Below are 17,628 nucleotides of genomic sequence, written 5' to 3'. Positions count from 1 at the left end.
CCCTTTTCTAGTAAAAGTTACTGTAAAGTTTATAACCTGAGGTCGAATTGGAATACTAAAGCTTTCAAATAATTTGACTCTGGAAATACTAATTAATCAACAAAATATCATGACAGGTGCCATAGAATACATACCTGATAACGTGATTAAAGTTGGACATTTCCGGACGTACCTGGACTTCAAAGAATATTAACTGTTAAACTATACAGGGTGTTACAAAAAGGTACGGCCAAACTTTCAGGAAACATTCCTCACACACACAAAAAGAAAATATGTTATGTGGACATGTGTCCGAAAACGCTTGCATTCCATGTTAGAGCTCATTTTATTACTTCTCTCCAAATCACATTAATCATGGAATGGAAACACACAGCAACAGAACGTACCAGCGTGACTTCAAACACTTTGTTACAGGAAATGTTCAAAATGTCCTCCGTTAGCGAGGATACATGCATCCACCCTCCGTCGCATGTAATCCCTGATGCGCTGATGCAGCCCTGGAGAATGGCGTATTGTACCACAGCCGTCCACAATACGAGCACGAAGAGTCTCTACATTTGGTACCGGGGTTGCGTAGACAAGAGCTTTCAAATGCCCCCATAATTGAAAGTCAAGAGGGTTGAGGTCAGAAGAGCGTGGAGGCCATGGAATTGGTCCGCCTTACCAATCCATCGGTCACCGAATCCGTTGTTGAGAAGCGTACGAACACTTCGACTGAAATGTGCAGGAGCTCCATCGTGCATGAACCACATGTTGTGTCGTACTTGTAAAGGCACGTGTTCTAGCAGCACAGGTAGAGTATCCCGTATGAAATCATGATAACGTGCTCCATTGAGCGTAGGTGGAAGAACATGGGGCCCAATCAAGACATCACCAACAATGCCTGCCCAAACGTTCACAGAAAATCTGTGTTGATGAACTGATTGCATAATTGCGTGCAGATTCTCGTCAGCCCACACATGTTGATTGTGAAAATTTACAATTTTATTTTATGAAGCCTCATCCGTAAAGAGAACATTTGCACTGAAATGAGGATCGACACATTGTTGGATGAACCATTCGCAGAAGTGTACCCGTGGAGGCCAATCAGCTGCTGATAGTGCCTGCACACGCTGTACATGGTACGGAAACAACTGGTTCTCCCGTAGCACTCTCCATACAGTGACGTGGTCAACGTTACCTTGTACAGCAGCAACTTCTCTGACGCTGACATTAGGGTTATCGTCAACTGCACGAAGAATTGCCACATCCATTGCAGGTGTCCTCGTCGTTTTAGGTCTTCCCCAGTCGCTAGTCATAAGCTGGAATGTTCCGTGCTCCCTGAGACGCCGATCAATTGCTTCGAACGTCTTCCTGTCGGGACACCTTCGTTCTGGAAATCTGTTCCGATACAAACGTACCGCGCCACGGCTACTGCCCCATGCTAATCCATACATCAAATGGGCATCTGCCAACTCCGCATTTGTAAACATTGCACTGACTGCAAAACCACGTTCGTAATGAACACTAACCTGTTGATGCTTCGTACTGATGTGCTTGATGCTAGTACTGTAGAGCAATGAGTCGCATGTCAACACAAGCACCGAAGTCAACATTACCTTCCTTCAATTGGGCCAACTGGCGGTGAATCGAGGAAGTACAGTACATACTGACGAAACTAAAATGAACTCTCACACAGAAATTAAGCGTTTCCGGACACATGTCCACATGACATCTTTTCTTTATTTGTGTGTGAGGAATGTTTCCTGAAAGTTTGGCCGTACCTTTTTGTAACACCCTGTAGAAAAAAATAAATTTCATAATTGCATCCAGCGATCATTAATTAAAACTGCGAATTTGGCTCAGTAGGAAACAAAATAATCTCATTTGGTTCATAAGGGAAATGAACTACTGAGAACAAATAAAATGATATATTCTTTAAAGGTAGTTACAGACATTACTATTCGAAGTAACTGTCCTATCTGGCGCAATCATCAATACGGCAGTCCCAAATGGCTACAAAACAGACTGACGAATACATTTTAAAACTTGTTTTTTTATTGGCTCTGCAAAAAATGGTTCAAATGGCTCTGAGCACTATGGGACTTAACATCTGAGGTCATCAGTCTCCTAGAACTTAGAACTACTTAAACGTAACTAACCTAAGGACATCACACACATCCATGCCCGAGGCAGGATTCGAACCTGCGTCCGTAGCAGTCGCGCTGTTCCGGACTGAGCGCCTAGAACCGCTAGACCACAGGGGCCGGCATTGGTTCTGCAACAACGCATGTTCATCACCCTTTCGAGTGCGGCTTTCTCCGGAACTGGAAGCTGGATGGTGGCTCAGAAGTTATTAGTTGACGACACGAATCAGGATTTTTGCACAACGATAATAAAAGATTTTTCTTCGCTTGCCGCCTTTCTCCCACCACAGTTTGGATTTAACACATTTTTTGTTTACATCTGATGTAAGACTTTACAGGGGAGCAAAAAATGTATGTAACTGGACCGTTACGGGCATTAATCTCAGCAGTGCCCTCTATGCTACTGGAGAACAGCAGCTACATGCCGACATCGGGTTTCATCTTCTCCTTTCGTTCTCTCGTCGTCATCCACATGACAAACAGAACTCCACACGCTCTCATCACACTTACATACACTGTCGACAGCGCGTATGTAATTTTCTTATTTTTCCTCTACAAATGGATAATGGGCAGCAACTGATAAACATACAGCGTTTTAGGGGTATAAGGGCAGATATTTTTACTGGTGTCTGACGACAATGTACTGAACAGCACTACATCGGTATTTACTGTACTTCATTTGCGACTAATAATTACAGCTGTTAGCAGTAGCATATTTTTTAATTTGGTTAGTACATCCAAGTACTTGTGGCAAGAGCAAGCCATTAGAGCTTACTTTCCCCTGAGCACCAGGTCAGGTGTTGAAGTGTAGACGCATGGACGCGTGGATGCAAAATGGTTAGTCTATACTGGCGGGCCTAGTCCACCTAGTGGTGCAGCTACGACCGTGCAGAAAATATCAGGTAGTAAATTATGAGACGTATTTGTGGGAAAACTGTTAGATGCAGAGAAAAGCAACTAACGGACTGAAGTGGATACATATTAAGGTACTAATGATCACAATATCTGCTCTCATACCGCTAACACCCTGTACGTGAAGAGAAGATTAAGACCATCAACGCGCCTCTGTATTTATTATTTATTTGATTGTAACTGGTTTTAGTGATCCACTGCACCGTCATCAGAACCCCTATGACGAACGGTCGTCTCATGACCAACGGAAATCAAAACCAGAAAGAGATCGAAAACTTCAGCGTCTAAACCTACTCATGTGTGATGCATCTGGTGCAGCCTATTAAGCAAATGAACTGGGCTTCGCCATTTCACGGCTTTGAGTGCTGTTTGTTGTATGACCATCGTTCGCTGTAGATGGGACCACTGAAACCTATCACAATAAAATACATAATAAATAAAGATACAAAGCAATGTTCATATTTCAAAAACAGGGGATATTTAGGATCTATTGACACTATCGCTGAACTTACAGTGCCGGCCCTCCAGGAGACGTTTCGGGACAAAAAGCGCAAAAGTAGCCTTTTAAACCTGTCTTCGAATTGAAAGTCTATAACACATTTAAGGGTTACTATTAGCTGTACAATATTTACGATGCAAGTTATGATTTAATAAATTAAAACAACTGAAATCATGAAGGTACTCAAAACGATTTCTTAACATAACTATGAACTGTTTTCTTGTGATGACCATTTCCGCAGCAGCTGTATATAAACTGCAGTAGTTCCAAAGAAAAACACCTTTTGCATACTGCACATTAAGATTTTTTATTTAACTTGCGCAGCGAGACGTGTTTCGCCTTAGTTATATTTTATCTTCAGTGGGGTGTCCTGAAATGTTGCACGAGTCTTTTAGTTTGGACATACGGATTATCGTTTGCACATATAGGTTATACATTTAAAACAGTTCATTGAAATTGTTTAATAAGACGGAAACGTACTTACAGATCAGCTTTCTATCATGTGGCAGACTCATTGAAACTTTGGAGTTTTCCTTGTGGTCAGTGTTTTCGAAATATAGCACTGTAACTGACATTTTATGTGTCTAGGATATCTTTCGTTTCTGTAAGTGTTGCTAACTATCTCACCTTTTGCTTTCAGTTGGTTTTTCCTTTGACTATGTTCGTGCTAATGTAAACTATCTCTCTCTCTCTTTTTCTGTATGTATGTGTGTGTGTGTGTGTGTGTGTGTGTGTGTGTGTGTGTGTAAAAGTAACCAAACAGATAAATAATAAAGTTAAAGGGGTACACACACACACACACACAGAGAGAGAGAGAACTTACATCAGCACACATATTGTCAAAGAAAAAATAATTGAAAGCAAAAACTGAGAAACGGAAACAAATGGCACCATAGACAGAGAAAATGGCTCTTAGATTAGATTAGATTTACTTTCATTCCAATTGATCCGTAGTAAGGGGGTCCTCCAGGATGTAGAACATGTCAGTTCCATGTCTCGGAAACAGTGACCGGAAGGAAAACTGCAAACTTTCAACTAGTTTGCCACATGAGAGAAAGGTGTTTGGCTTACAAATAATGAAACAGACGCTGATCTGTAAGTAATTCTGCATCTTATTAAAAATATTTCAGGAACTGTTCTAAATCTGTAACATATATGTGCAGACAGTAACCCATGTGCTCAAATGTAAAAATCGTGTAATATTTCAGGGTGCTCACTGTAAATGCCTTTTTAACTAAGATGAAACACGTTTGTGTGCGCAAGTCAAATAAAGAAACGTAATGTGCAGCATGCATAAGGAGTTTTACTTTTGAGCTACTGCAACTTCTATCAACAACTACATTTTTTTATGAAAAAGAGCAAAATGCTGTGTCCATGCAGAAATGGATTAAAAATAACATCTTGTAATTAAATGAAAGACGTTTGTTATGTAAGTGCAAGATAACAAATGGAATGTAACAACTAATCTAGTTCCACTTATATGTATCGAGTGACACATCCGGCTTCGGACAGGTAGCACTAAATATTTATGGACAGACCTGTCTGGCGTAGCGGTAATTAATTGTGCACACTCGTGAATCAGGTTTTCTAGTACTGGAAGCTTCCTCTACTGGCCATTCAGTATCAACCGGCCCCCGTGTCGCCCTCTGCTAATGGCGTCATTGGATGCGGCATGGAGGGGCGTGCGGTCAGCACTCCGCTCTCTCTGCCGTTGTCAGTTTCCCAGACCTTGGAACCACTACTTCACACTCAAGTACCTCCTCAACTGGCATCACGAGAGTGATTGCATCTCATTTCCAGTCCTCTTATAAACGAAAAATCCGTGGCATGACCGAGAATCGAACCCGAATCCTCGGCATAGCAATCAGTCACGCTGACCTCTGACCTACGGAGGCACGCTGTTAGCGGAAACCGTATCGGAATTCCTACAATAATTCCGGAGATTAGTCTGAACGTACAGACAGATAGACGGCAAGAGACTTTAGGTTATAATTATGTAGATATTCGGATACAATAGTTTCCCGAACAATAAACATTAAAGTAAGTGATTCAAACAATCTTATTGACTTATAAATCTGTGCCTTCTCTTCACAGTAATGAAGTTACTTATAATAACTTCACAGCTCTGTTGTCTTAAAGCATCACTTTTAGTAATGAGCGAAGATAAAATGAACATTTAGATTCGAGAAGTATTTTTGAGAAACTTAAATTTGGAAGATGAACTTTCTCCACTGCTGTTTGTGATAATAAGCGACAGATATATTCTTAGAGAGACAAAAGCATTAAAAATTATCTCCGACCTTTTTTTAAATGACGCCACTGTGCCTTGCAATTAAACGACTGAACAAACACTAGGATGGTCTCAGAGTCGACAACGCCATATGACTTCAGTTTTACAGTAAGATAATTTGAAATTGTTTCCGTTTCTTCGCCATTTGTCTCGCCTGTGCGAGGGTCCGACCAACAATGATTGGATAATGATGTAGGCGAAAGCAATGAATTAAAATTTGGTCGGCTACTGGGATTAGAACCAAAGTCTCCTGCATCCTAGGCAGATACAGTATCCTTTACGAAACACTGGCGCTGCACGGGCTACCCTAGTACGCCTCCCCGCCCCATACCACTCCTCCCGCCCTCACACAAATTCCATATCACGCTATTCCACTTTCTAAGCCCGCAGCAGTATTGCCAAGGCTCTCCAATACTGGAATACACCTTCGCAATGAGCGAAATGGTGTTCACCCTGCCAGTGCCTCAGGCGTGTAGGTGATATATTAATCATATACATCCCACATTGATATCTACTTGCCATTGTGAAATCTCGCCATTTGTCAGGTGTGCGCATATTGTATATAGTAATTTCACAGCCTGCTAATTTACTTTCTCTGAGTTTCAGACCTAAGAAGGGGAACAGCAATGGGTTCAAGTATGAGCTGGAATTTGTATCGTTGAGGGAGACATACTAGGGTAGTGTTGCAAAGGATGGGACCCCTTCACGCCTACACCGACTTGGTGACCAAACCAAAAGTTCCACTGTCACCTCCGTATAACATGTTAGTTTGCGAACCAGGAGTCAAAGGATGCGGGCTGTGATGTTGTCCATGCGTCTGGGTAGGATTACTCATTGACATGGTCCATCAGGAAACAGAAAGTGGCCGAAAGCGATCGAAGGGTATCGGTTTGTAAGGGCAGAGGGAAAAAAGTGCCAAGGCAAGCGCCAAAGAAAAAAAAAACCTCTGCGACAGTACGACGGTAGGACGGGTAGTAAGGGCAGTAGCGGCTTCCTAACTGCGACAGTGCATGCAAGGTGAGGTCATGTTAGTGCGAGGTATCGTACATCGTTACCTTTATCGTTGCGGGTTCCTTTTGTAGGGCCTGCTGCAGCGGCTGCGTGCCTGTAACAGTCCGAGGTCGTCATACATTAGTGGGTCATCGGCCATAGATCAGCTCACAGAGTAGGGTGTGTGTGTGGCTGGTTTGCTTGTTGCCAGCACGGCTTCCCTGCGATTGCCTGTTTATCGGCGGGTCGAGCATCTGAGGTTGCCAGTAGTAGCTGTGTTGCAGGGGCTCTCTAGTACTGTTGTGTTAGCGTGCTATGGACCATATATGTTCAGTTCCTTGCTAATAGTCTCTTTGGTATATTACGTTTCGCTCTATGGTTGTGGTCGTAGTTCCCCAGAGAAAGAATAAACGGGTTACGAGAGTGTCTCGTGTTTCTGGACAGTCGTGTGGAGAGTTTTTGGAATACCTGCAGGAGGGTATCTAGCCGATATTCCCGGTGAAGATCCGCGGTGCGTATGTAACGCGGTGCATTGCGTATGATTCTGAGTACTTTGTTCTGTATGAGCTGAAGACGGCGCAGGCGTGTGGGCGCAACGTATCCCCAGACGGGAGCAGCATACGTCATCAGAGGTCTAATAAGTGTGGTGTACATGGACCTGGACACCTTCCTATTCAGTATGCTACTCCTGTTAAGCATAGAATAGAGTTGTTTGAGCCTCGCGTTTGCTTTGTTGGTCATGTGTTGAATGTGGTAGCTCCATAGTAGTTTCCGGTCCAGCCAGACACCGAGGTATTTGACCCTCTCACGGAAAGGTATTGGGCGTGCATGTAGTGTTATTGGGTTGCAGTTCGGTCTCGGTCTTCTAGTGAACAGAACGGCTTCGCACTTGTCGACGTTTAATCTAACATGCCATTTCACCAACCAAGGCTCTGCCGCTCTGAGTGCAGTCTGTAGTCGTGAGTTAATGTTTGACGGTTTCCAATCTTGCGCGAGGATGGCAGTGTAATCCGCGTAGATTGCCACCATCGTGTTGAGTGTAGCTGAAAGGTCATTGATGTAGAGGTTAAACAGTATGGGCCCTAGGATGCTTCCTTGGGGTACTCCAGCCTGGATACCATGTCGTGTTGATTGTTTGCCCTGCACGTCGGCGTTGAAACTCCTGTCCGTGAGATATGAGTGTATGAGACGTAAGAGCCCGTCGGGGAACCCTGCGTCGCTGATTTTGCGTATGAGGACTGAAGTGTGTCCTAGCTCTAGTATATGTAGTGCCCGAGTGGCGCAACTGATTGTGCGTTTACCTAGTCTAGCTGAGGGCCAGGATCGAATCCTGGTGTTGGCACAATTTTTAATTCACTGCATTGGCCTATGTCATTATCATCAATAAAGGTGAGACTCAGTATGTCCTAGGAATAACAGCTATATACGATAATGGTAGTCATACGCTCAGTGCCGGCTTGTCAACTACTTCATTTCAGTTTTATGGTCTTCTGCTGCAGTCGATAGACTGCGGCCACAGTGACACCGACAATAGGTCATTCGTGCCAAACCTAACATTAGTCAAGGACGAATCACATTTTGAAACGCGTACGGTAATAGGTTGCTGGTGCGAGGACAACGGACTTTATAGGCCTCAGTAAGGGATATCGGACGGCAGTCAGTTTAATGCGAACTGTGTTCTTATTTTTGTTACTTTTCTTTTCTTTTTAGCAAAATCCAGCGGTCTTATCCTCCCGATAGTAGATGGGTTGTGAAAAATATGTTGCTGTCAAGAAAGTTTTATATAAAAAAACGTTGTGCGATATACAGCTCTAGAATTACGTTCACGCTTTACATCTGTAAATTATCTCTTTCTTGTTTAGTTACATATTCGTTTCTACAAGGAACATTCACTCAGAAAATTGGGCTGTGTAGATCTGATTGGAAAACTTTTTTTTCCATGATGTTAATTTCATAAAGGACTACTTCCTGCATTAATATCTACTTTCCACTGTGAAATCTAGCCATTTGTAAGGTGCGCGTATCTTGTATTTATTAATTTTACGGCCTTCTAATTTACATTCTGTGAGTTTCAGACCTTAACTTCTTTTACCGAAGTATTAAATGAACATGTCGTGACTAATGGAAATTTGTGTCACACTGGACCGCGCAACCGTTTTCACTGCTTTTCGCGAATTTTGTGACAAAAAAAGCAAAAATGCCTGTGGAACCATCAGAACTTACTTTACAAAGAAAATAAGGATCTTAACACTTCGAAAATAAGGGAAATAAGGCTAGAGAACCAAAAATCGTGACAGACCCTTAGTAAAATGGGTGATAGTTGTAAAGCTAAAAACATAAAAACAGCTTATTAGCATCATGTAAGAATGAAAATTGTAAACAAATCCCACTGAAGATAGCACAAAAAGTGCTGAAACATGTCAAGAGGAAGTAAAACAAACAAAGCCTTGCATATGGCGGAATATCTCCCAAATTTTTTTCAGCAAGCAGGCAAGGAAGAGCATCAACTCGCAAAAGAAAAAGGCTACGTGAGCACACCTCCTGGTGTCCCTCAAACTGTCATTATTAGTAATATTCTTAATATGAGTTACAAATGTTACCAATGTAAGTTTTTTCCAGACATTAGATTTTCTTAAATGAAACTAACGAAGACAAGGGGCATAAAATCAATGAAGCTGCAGCGACATAAAATGGTATAAGGGAAATATTGTTCCGAAAAGCTGGACTGCTATGTAATGAATACTTCATGACTAATCAAAATTTCTGCCCGAATGGGATACAAACCTAGGTTCATGCTTTACTAAGAGCGAGAAAGAATCTGGCAGCTTGAAGCTCTTAGACGTGCCATGAGTATGCGTGAATGGCTTAGTCCTTAAAAACGTTCCACCAGAAAAGCGAGGGACGAGATTCGAGTATGCGATTTTAAACTGTCAGGAAGTTTTAGGGCCTATGATGTTTCCGCTTACAGTTCCTGTTTCTGCCATTACACGAAATAGTGGCGCGATCACAATTTTAGGATTTTATACAAGGAGAATATCGCCCAACTTCACGTGCTGTCATTCTGAATTTAATTTCCCCTGCCCTGTATCGTAGGGTATGCCAAATGCTTGTATTGTCTAGACGGCTGTATTATATGTTTGTGTAGAACAGTTTTCTGTATTTATGAGGGTGGTTTGAAAAGTTCTCGGAACGGAATAGAAAAAAAAAAACTTACGTCACTGAAACTTTTTTATTTTTCAATGTAGTCTCCTTGTAGATTAATGCACTTACGTCACTGAAACATTTTTTTTTTCAATGTAGTCTCCTTGTAGATTAATGCACTTGGTCCAACGATGTTCCAGTGCCTCGATCCCATGTCGAAAATGAGTTTCCTCCGGGCCTGCAGAATGGTTGTCAACTCCGGCTATCCGGCCGCGGTGGTCTAGCGGTTCAGGCGCTCAGTCCAGAACCGCGCGACTGCTACGGTCGCAGGTTCGAATCCTGCCTCGGGCATGGATGTGTGTGATGTCCTTAGGTTAGTTAGGTTTAAGTAGTTCAAAGTTCTAGGGGACTGATGACCACAGATGTTAAGTCCCATAGTGCTCAGTGCCATTTGAACCAACTCCGGCTATCAGTTCTTCTTTTGAAGCGAATCTTCGTCCACCAAGAAAAATTTTCAGTTTTGGGAAGAGATGGAAGTCTGACGGAGCCATATCAGGTGAATAAGGCTAGTGTGGCAACAATTCATACCTTAGTTCGTGTAATTTTGCCGTGACGAAGGCACATGTGTGCGCGCGCTCGTCAAGAGTCGTGACACCCATCTTGCAGGTAACTTTTTAATTTCTAATTCTTCATTTAAAATGTGATATACCCTTTCAGATGACATCTGGCAAGCGTGAGCAGTTTCACGCACTTTCAATCGGCGATCCTCCTTGAACATTTTGTGCACTTTTGCAATGATTTCTGGAGTAGTGACACATCTTTGCCGACCACTGCGTGGGTCATCATCTAAGGTCTCCCGACCAAATTTAAATTCATTTGTCCACTCAGCGACAGTTGAATATGAAGGAGCAGTGTCCCCCAGCGTATTCTGGAAATCGGCACGAATGTCCTTTGCTTTCATACCTTTCTTTACGAAATACTTAATCACTGCTCGAATCTCTATTTTTTCCCCTCTTCGCAAATCATTACGTGGGAACAACAGCAGAGCCACAACGCCACAGCTCTCTTCGAAGAGCACTGATGCGGCACGTGTTTCCAGGCAACAGTCCAATGAATATCACGTGAACAACTCGTTGCACTAGTGCTGACCTCTCTTGGTGATTCCGAGAACTTTTCAAACCACCCTCGGATTTTCACTTGGAATGTGGAAAAGGGAGGTTCGAATTTGGCACCAGTACACACCACAGTTCTCTTCTAAATAGCAGCAGGTCGGTGGGCTTAACGTCCTCATTCGACAGACGAGGCACCATCGATAAATCTTGTAGCCTGATTCGTTAAGACACTGTGGAATTTTTTTCTTCGACCAGGATTCGAATTTTCTAATTTCTTTGGCGGGCGAGAGAGGTGACATTGTATTTGGTACTACCCCGACTCAGAGCCCTGTTGGCTTTCCTTCTCTAAAGCTTCTCTTTTTAACAGAGATAATGCTTTGTCTCCAATGTATTGAATAACGACTGCACACTAGGCTTTATACCTGCTCGCGCTATTCGTCCACGAGACTCAGAGTGCCATAGACACGGGTTCCCAGGGAGATGCCGTGTTTCTTGACTTTCGCAAGGCGTTCGATACAGTTGCCCACAGTCGTTTAATGAACAAAGTAAGAGCATATGGACTATCAGACCAATTGTGTGATTGGATTGAATAGTCTCTTGATAACAGAACGCAACATGTCATTCTCAATGGAGAGAAGTCTTCCGAAGTAAGAGTGATATCGGGTGTGTCGCAGGGGAGTGTCGTAGGACCGTTGCTAATCACAGTATACATAAATGACCTTGTGGATAACATCGGAAGTTCATTGAGGCTTTTTGCGGATGATGCTGTAGTCTATCGAGAGTTTGTAATAATGGAAAATTGTACTGAAATGCAGGAGGATCTGAAACGAATTGACGCATGGTGCAGGGAATGGGAATTGAATCTCAATGTAGACAAGTGTAATGTGCTGTGAATACATAGAAAGAAAGATCCTTTATCGTCACTGATGCTGCAAGAAGCTGGCTCCAACATCGACCAGTAGAGTGGTACCACACGGATATACAGGCTCTCCCCCCCCCCCCCCCCCCCCCCGCCAAAAAAAAAGTTCAAATGGCTCTGAGCACTATGGGACTTAACTTCTGAGGTCATCAGTCCCCTAGAAGTTAGAACTACTTAAACCTAACTAACCTAAGGACATCACACACATCCATGCCCGAGGCAGGATTCGAACCTGCGACCGTAGCAGTCGCGCGATTTCGGACTGAAGCGCCTAGAACCGCTCGGTCACAACGGCCGGCTATCAGCTTTTAAGGCAAGAGGTCCAACCATATATGAGTATTTCAGGCGCTCCAGGACCAAGCACGCAGGCTGCGAGCTGGGAATCCTTCCCTCAGTTGTTTACAGTTTCAGCTGCCTGCGTCAGCTTGTTAAGGTGGCAGCAACAATTAGATTACAGGGGCGGCCGAGTATTCCAGGCTATACAGTAGACCTACCAACGGCGCGGACTGCGACTAGGAAATCCTTCCCCTCAATTTTTTACAGATTCAGTGTACTGCAATTGCCTGTGTCAGTTTGTTACGGCGGCAGCGACGTTTAGCTTAGAGGCGCGGCCGCATGTTCCAGGCGCTACGGGACCAAGTGCGCGGGCTGCGAGCAGGGAATCCCCCCCACGCAGGTGGTGCGACGCGCGCAGGAGCACGTGTACCACCTACAGTGCTTCTCCTGCGTCATGTGCAGCCGGCAGCTCAACACGGGGGACGAGTTCTACCTCATGGAGGACCGCAAACTCGTCTGCAAGCCGGACTACGAGGCCGCCAAGTCCAAAGGTACCGTACCAGTTCCCTACACCGTGTAACGTAGGAATTCTACAATGCTACGAGGCAGAATCGTAGGTATTTTATCAAATAGTACTGGGACACGAGCTGTCCGTTTCGAACGCGTAAAATACATCGAGCTTCTTCATTCCATAGAACATTAATTCCCTAACATGAACAGAAACATGACAACAGAAAACAGAATGTTCGATTGGTAGCGAAAGCCAGAATTGTATGGAACTGTTACTAACCCAATCATGCCATATGTTTGTGAGGAGGATGCCCATTACTGTGAGCAATGCATTGTGTGCATCCACTTGGCGCCCTATGCACAACGACATTCGGAACTTTATTCTCTCACGAATATCTGTAGTTCCGAAGAATGTGAAGTGGGGACATTCTGTCCAGGACGATTTCACACATACTCTTTGGGTTTCCAGTCCAGAAATATGCAGCCCGTTCCTTCTGCGTGATACAATCACTCCTTAATACTCCGAGCTCAGATGGCAAGTCAGTAGTGAGCAAAGGAGGGAAGGCTTAAATGTGAGAGGAATGTATGGAAATGCTGTACGGAGAAAACGACCTGGGGGAAAATATTATGTTAACTGAACAAAAAGTAGATAAAGAAAAGATGGGACATGATATTGCGAGAAAAATGAGGTAGAGGATTGAAAGATGTAAGTAAAAACTAGCCACCTTGAGTAGACGACAATCCCACAGACTTACTGAGATTCTCGGGTAATGACAGAACTATTCCATGTGGTATACAGGATATAAGAGACGGGAGAAATACCATGAGAATGCATCCCAGTTCAAAAGAAGACGAGTGCTATCAATTGTAAATGTTACCAAACCATGAGTTTAATAAATCATAGCTGCAAAATAATAACATTTTTTTGAAAAAAAAACATGCACAAAATGGCAGAAATTGTCCTCAGCGAAGATCAGTTTGGGTTCTAGAGAAATATAGGAACACGCTAGGCAGAGCTGACCTTACGAGATATGTTAGAAGATAGGCTGGATAAAAACGAAAATATGTTTATAGCATTTTATAATTGGACGAAGCTGATAACATTGTTGAAAATTCAGAAACACATTAGGCAAAACTGACCTTACACCTTACGACATGTCTTGGAAAATAGGCCGAAGAAAGATAAAAATACATTTATAGCATTTTTAGACTTAGACAAAGCTTATATAATTGTTGACTGGAATATTTTCTTTAAAATTCTGGATGTGACAGCGATAAAATATAGTGAGCGAAGGGTTGCCTGCAATCTGTATAGAAATCAGACTGCATTGCTAAGAACAAAACGATGTAAAAGGAAACCCTTGATGCCTGTTTTAGGGAATTTTTCATGTTATTCACTCTATAGATTGAGGCAGCAGTATAGGAGACCAAAGAGATATCTGGAAAGTTGAGTTAAGTTCAGCGAGAAGTAATAAAATTTTTGAGATTTGTGGGTGGTATCGTAGTTCTGTCAGAGACGATAAAGGATTTTGAAGAACAGTTGAACGGAATACATAGTATTTTGGAAAGTGACTATATACGAACATCACCAAAAGTAGAACAAGAATAATGGAACATAGTCGAATTATACCAGGAAATTTCGAGGAAATTACATTAGGAAATGAGACATAAAAAGCAGAAGAGGAGGTTTTCTATTTGAGCAGCATAATAGCGCACAATGTATGATGTAGGACAATATAAATTCCAGGCTGGTAAAAGTAAGAAATAAAAGAGAGAAATTTTTAACAAAAGGATCACTTGAATGAGATTTTCACTCTGCAGCGGAGTGTGCGCTGATATGAAACTTCCTGGCAGATTAAAACTGTGTGCCCGACCGAGACTCGAACTCGGGACCTTTGCCTTTCGCGGGCAAGTGCTCTACCAACTGAGCTACCGAAGCACGACTCACGACCGGTACTCACAGCTTTACTTCTGCCAGTACCTCGTCTCCTACCTTCCAAACTTTACAGAAGCTCTCCTGCGAACCTGCAGAACTAGCACTCCTGAAAGAATGGATATTGCGGAGACATGGCTTAGCCACAGCCTGGGGGATGTTTCCAGAATGAGATTTTCACTCTGCAGCGGAGTGTGCGCTGATATGAAACTTCCTGGCAGATTAAAACTGTGTGCCCGACCGAGACTCGAACTCGGGACCTTTGCCTTTCGCGGGCAAGTGCTCTACCAACTGAGCTACCGAAGCACGACTCACGACCGGTACTCACAGCTTTACTTCTGCCAGTACCTCGTCTCCTACCTTCCAAACTTTACAGAAGCTCTCCTGCGAACCAGGAGAGCTTCTGTAAAGTTTGGAAGGTAGGAGACGAGGTACTGGCAGAAGTAAAGCTGTGAGAACCGGTCGTGAGTCGTGCTTCGGTAGCTCAGTTGGTAGAGCACTTGCCCGCGAAAGGCAAAGGTCCCGAGTTCGAGTCTCGGTCGGGCACACAGTTTTAATCTGCCAGGAAGTTTCAAAGGAACACTTGTTTCTAAGTGTAGTTGCATGAGTAAGAATAAAATAGTGAAGCGTTCATTAATGTTAACACTAATGACGAATACATATCCTGAAACTGATTCACTTCGATAAAAGACTCGTTCAGATGATATATGAAACATGTAACTAACTAACTTACCAACCAAACACAAAGTTAGAAAACCTTTTCTGTAGGTATTTGTCTGGAGAGAAGCCTTGTGCGGAAATAAAACGTGAACACTATCACTTCAGACTACAAGAAATGGAAGCTTTTGAAATGTTATGCTATAGAATATTACTAAAGAATACATGGGTAGATCGGTTTACTTATGAAGAAATAATGAATTGGATTGTGAATAAGAAAATTTATTGCACTGCTCGATTGAAAGAAGGCGTCCGTTGACAGGACAGATCTAAGACACCGAAGAATCCTCAGTTTCGTAAAGGAAGAAAGTGTGTGTGCTTGGGGGATGGAGGGGTGGACGGTAAAAGTTGTACAGGGAGGCAAGACTACAGAAATCAGGATGAAATGCATGTAGACCGCAGTAGTTAAGCAGAGATGAAGATACTTGCACAGAGTAGATAAGCGTGGAGGTACGCATCTAACCTGTTTCTGAACTAAAGACTGCAATAGAGGGGGTTTATTGAATCTTCGATGACCTCAAAGCAGACTGGCCATCCTACTCCATATTTCCTTCGTAACTGTCACGATCTATAAGTTTAGAATATGGGGATATTTTCATCAACAGGTTGTGTCCATCTCAACTAGAGTCGAGATTCCCTCGTTACAGTGACCCTTATCCCTCTGTCGTTGGCTTCAAACAAAACCTTCAATAGCCAATTGCATTCTACATCTACATCTAGATAGATATTCTGAAAGCCACCGAATGGTTCATGGCGGAGAGTTGCCTGTACTACTACTAATCATTTCCCATCCTGTTTCACTCGCAAACAGTGCGAGAGAAATACGACTGTCTATTTGCCTCCATATGAGCCCTAATTTCTCGTATCTTATCTCTGTGTCCTTACGAGCAATGTATCTTGGAGAATCGTTCGGCAGTCAGCTCCAAACGCCGGTTCTCCAAAATTCGCACTGCTGTCGCATTCTGATTTTCTGTGCAGGTATTCCATCACAGGGTCCCTTTATCATTCTTCCCAAACCACAAATAATTACAATCTGGCGTTGATGTGCGATCATGTGTTTCGCACTACAGAGCTGTTCAGAGCAGGGGCACATCCAAGCGTCGTGACTTACAATTACAATATCTTCATCTATATCTACGTGGCTACTCTACAAATCACACTTAAGTGCCTGGCAGAGGGTTCATCAAATCACCTTCACAATAATTCTCTATTATGTAGCAGCCAGAGGACATAACGAACACCTATACGTTTCCGTGCGAGCTGCGATTTCCATTAGTCTGTTATGATGATCATTCCTCCTTACTTTGGCTGACGTCGATTTTCGCATTCGGAGGAGAAAGTTGGTTATAAAAATTTCGTGAGAAGTTCCCGCCGCTACGAGAAACGCCTTTGTTTTAATAATGTTCATCCCAAATCCTTTATCATGTCCGTGACATTCTCTCCCCTATTTTCTATAATACAAAACGTGCTGTTCTTCTTTGAACTTTCTCGGTGTTCATCGTTAATCCTACCTGGTAAGGATCCCACACCGCACAGCAGTACTCTCCTCACACTTTTCGTTATTTAGGGTCAATTACCAATTTTCGCACCATACAGTAGCCGGTAAACGACAGCATCACCTGCAAACAACCTAAGACGGCTGCTCAGACTGTCTCTTAAATCGTTTATATAGGTAAGGAACACAGAGGGCCTTTAAACTAACTTTGGGAAGGACAGAAATAACTTATGCTTTACTCGATGACTTTCCGTCAATTACTACGAATTGTGACCCCTCTGACAAGAAATCACGTATCCAGTCGCATAACTGAGACGATATTCCATAAGCACCAATCTGATTACAGGCAGCTTGTGAGGTACAGTGTCAAAGCCTTCTGGAAATCAAGAAACACAAAAAATGGTTCAAACGGATCTGAGCACTATGGGACTCAACTGCTGAGGTCATTAGTCCCCTAGAACTTAGAACTAGTTAAACCTAACTAACCTAAGGACATCACAAACATCCATGCCCGAGGCAGGATTCGAACCTGCGACCGCAAGAAACACAGAACGGATCTGAAATCCCTTGTCGCTAGCACTCAACACCTTGTTTGAGTAAAGTCTTGTGTTTCACAAGAACGATACTTTCTAAATCCGTGTTGACTGTATCTCAATAGACCATTCTTTTCGAGGTAATTCATAATATTCGAACACAACATAGGTTCCA

General features: G+C 43.0%; 1 protein-coding gene across 1 annotated transcript in view; it reads left to right on the top strand.

The window, feature by feature from the left end:
* LOC124616261 (LIM/homeobox protein Lhx3) overlaps window positions 1–17,628 on the top strand; it is a 213,696-nt gene that overhangs the window by 54,194 nt on the left and 141,874 nt on the right. Inside the window, exon 3 of the mRNA XM_047144565.1 lies at window positions 12,614–12,816. Within this exon, the coding sequence (XP_047000521.1) occupies window positions 12,614–12,816 (203 nt within the window). The remainder of the gene's footprint in view (window positions 1–12,613; window positions 12,817–17,628) is intronic.

This window comes from Schistocerca americana, chromosome 5 (genome assembly GCF_021461395.2).
Source record: "Schistocerca americana isolate TAMUIC-IGC-003095 chromosome 5, iqSchAmer2.1, whole genome shotgun sequence".
NCBI classification, from domain to species: Eukaryota; Metazoa; Arthropoda; class Insecta; order Orthoptera; family Acrididae; genus Schistocerca; species Schistocerca americana.
Note: the sequence above shows the minus strand (reverse complement) of the source record. Positions and strands in the feature narration are given on the sequence as shown.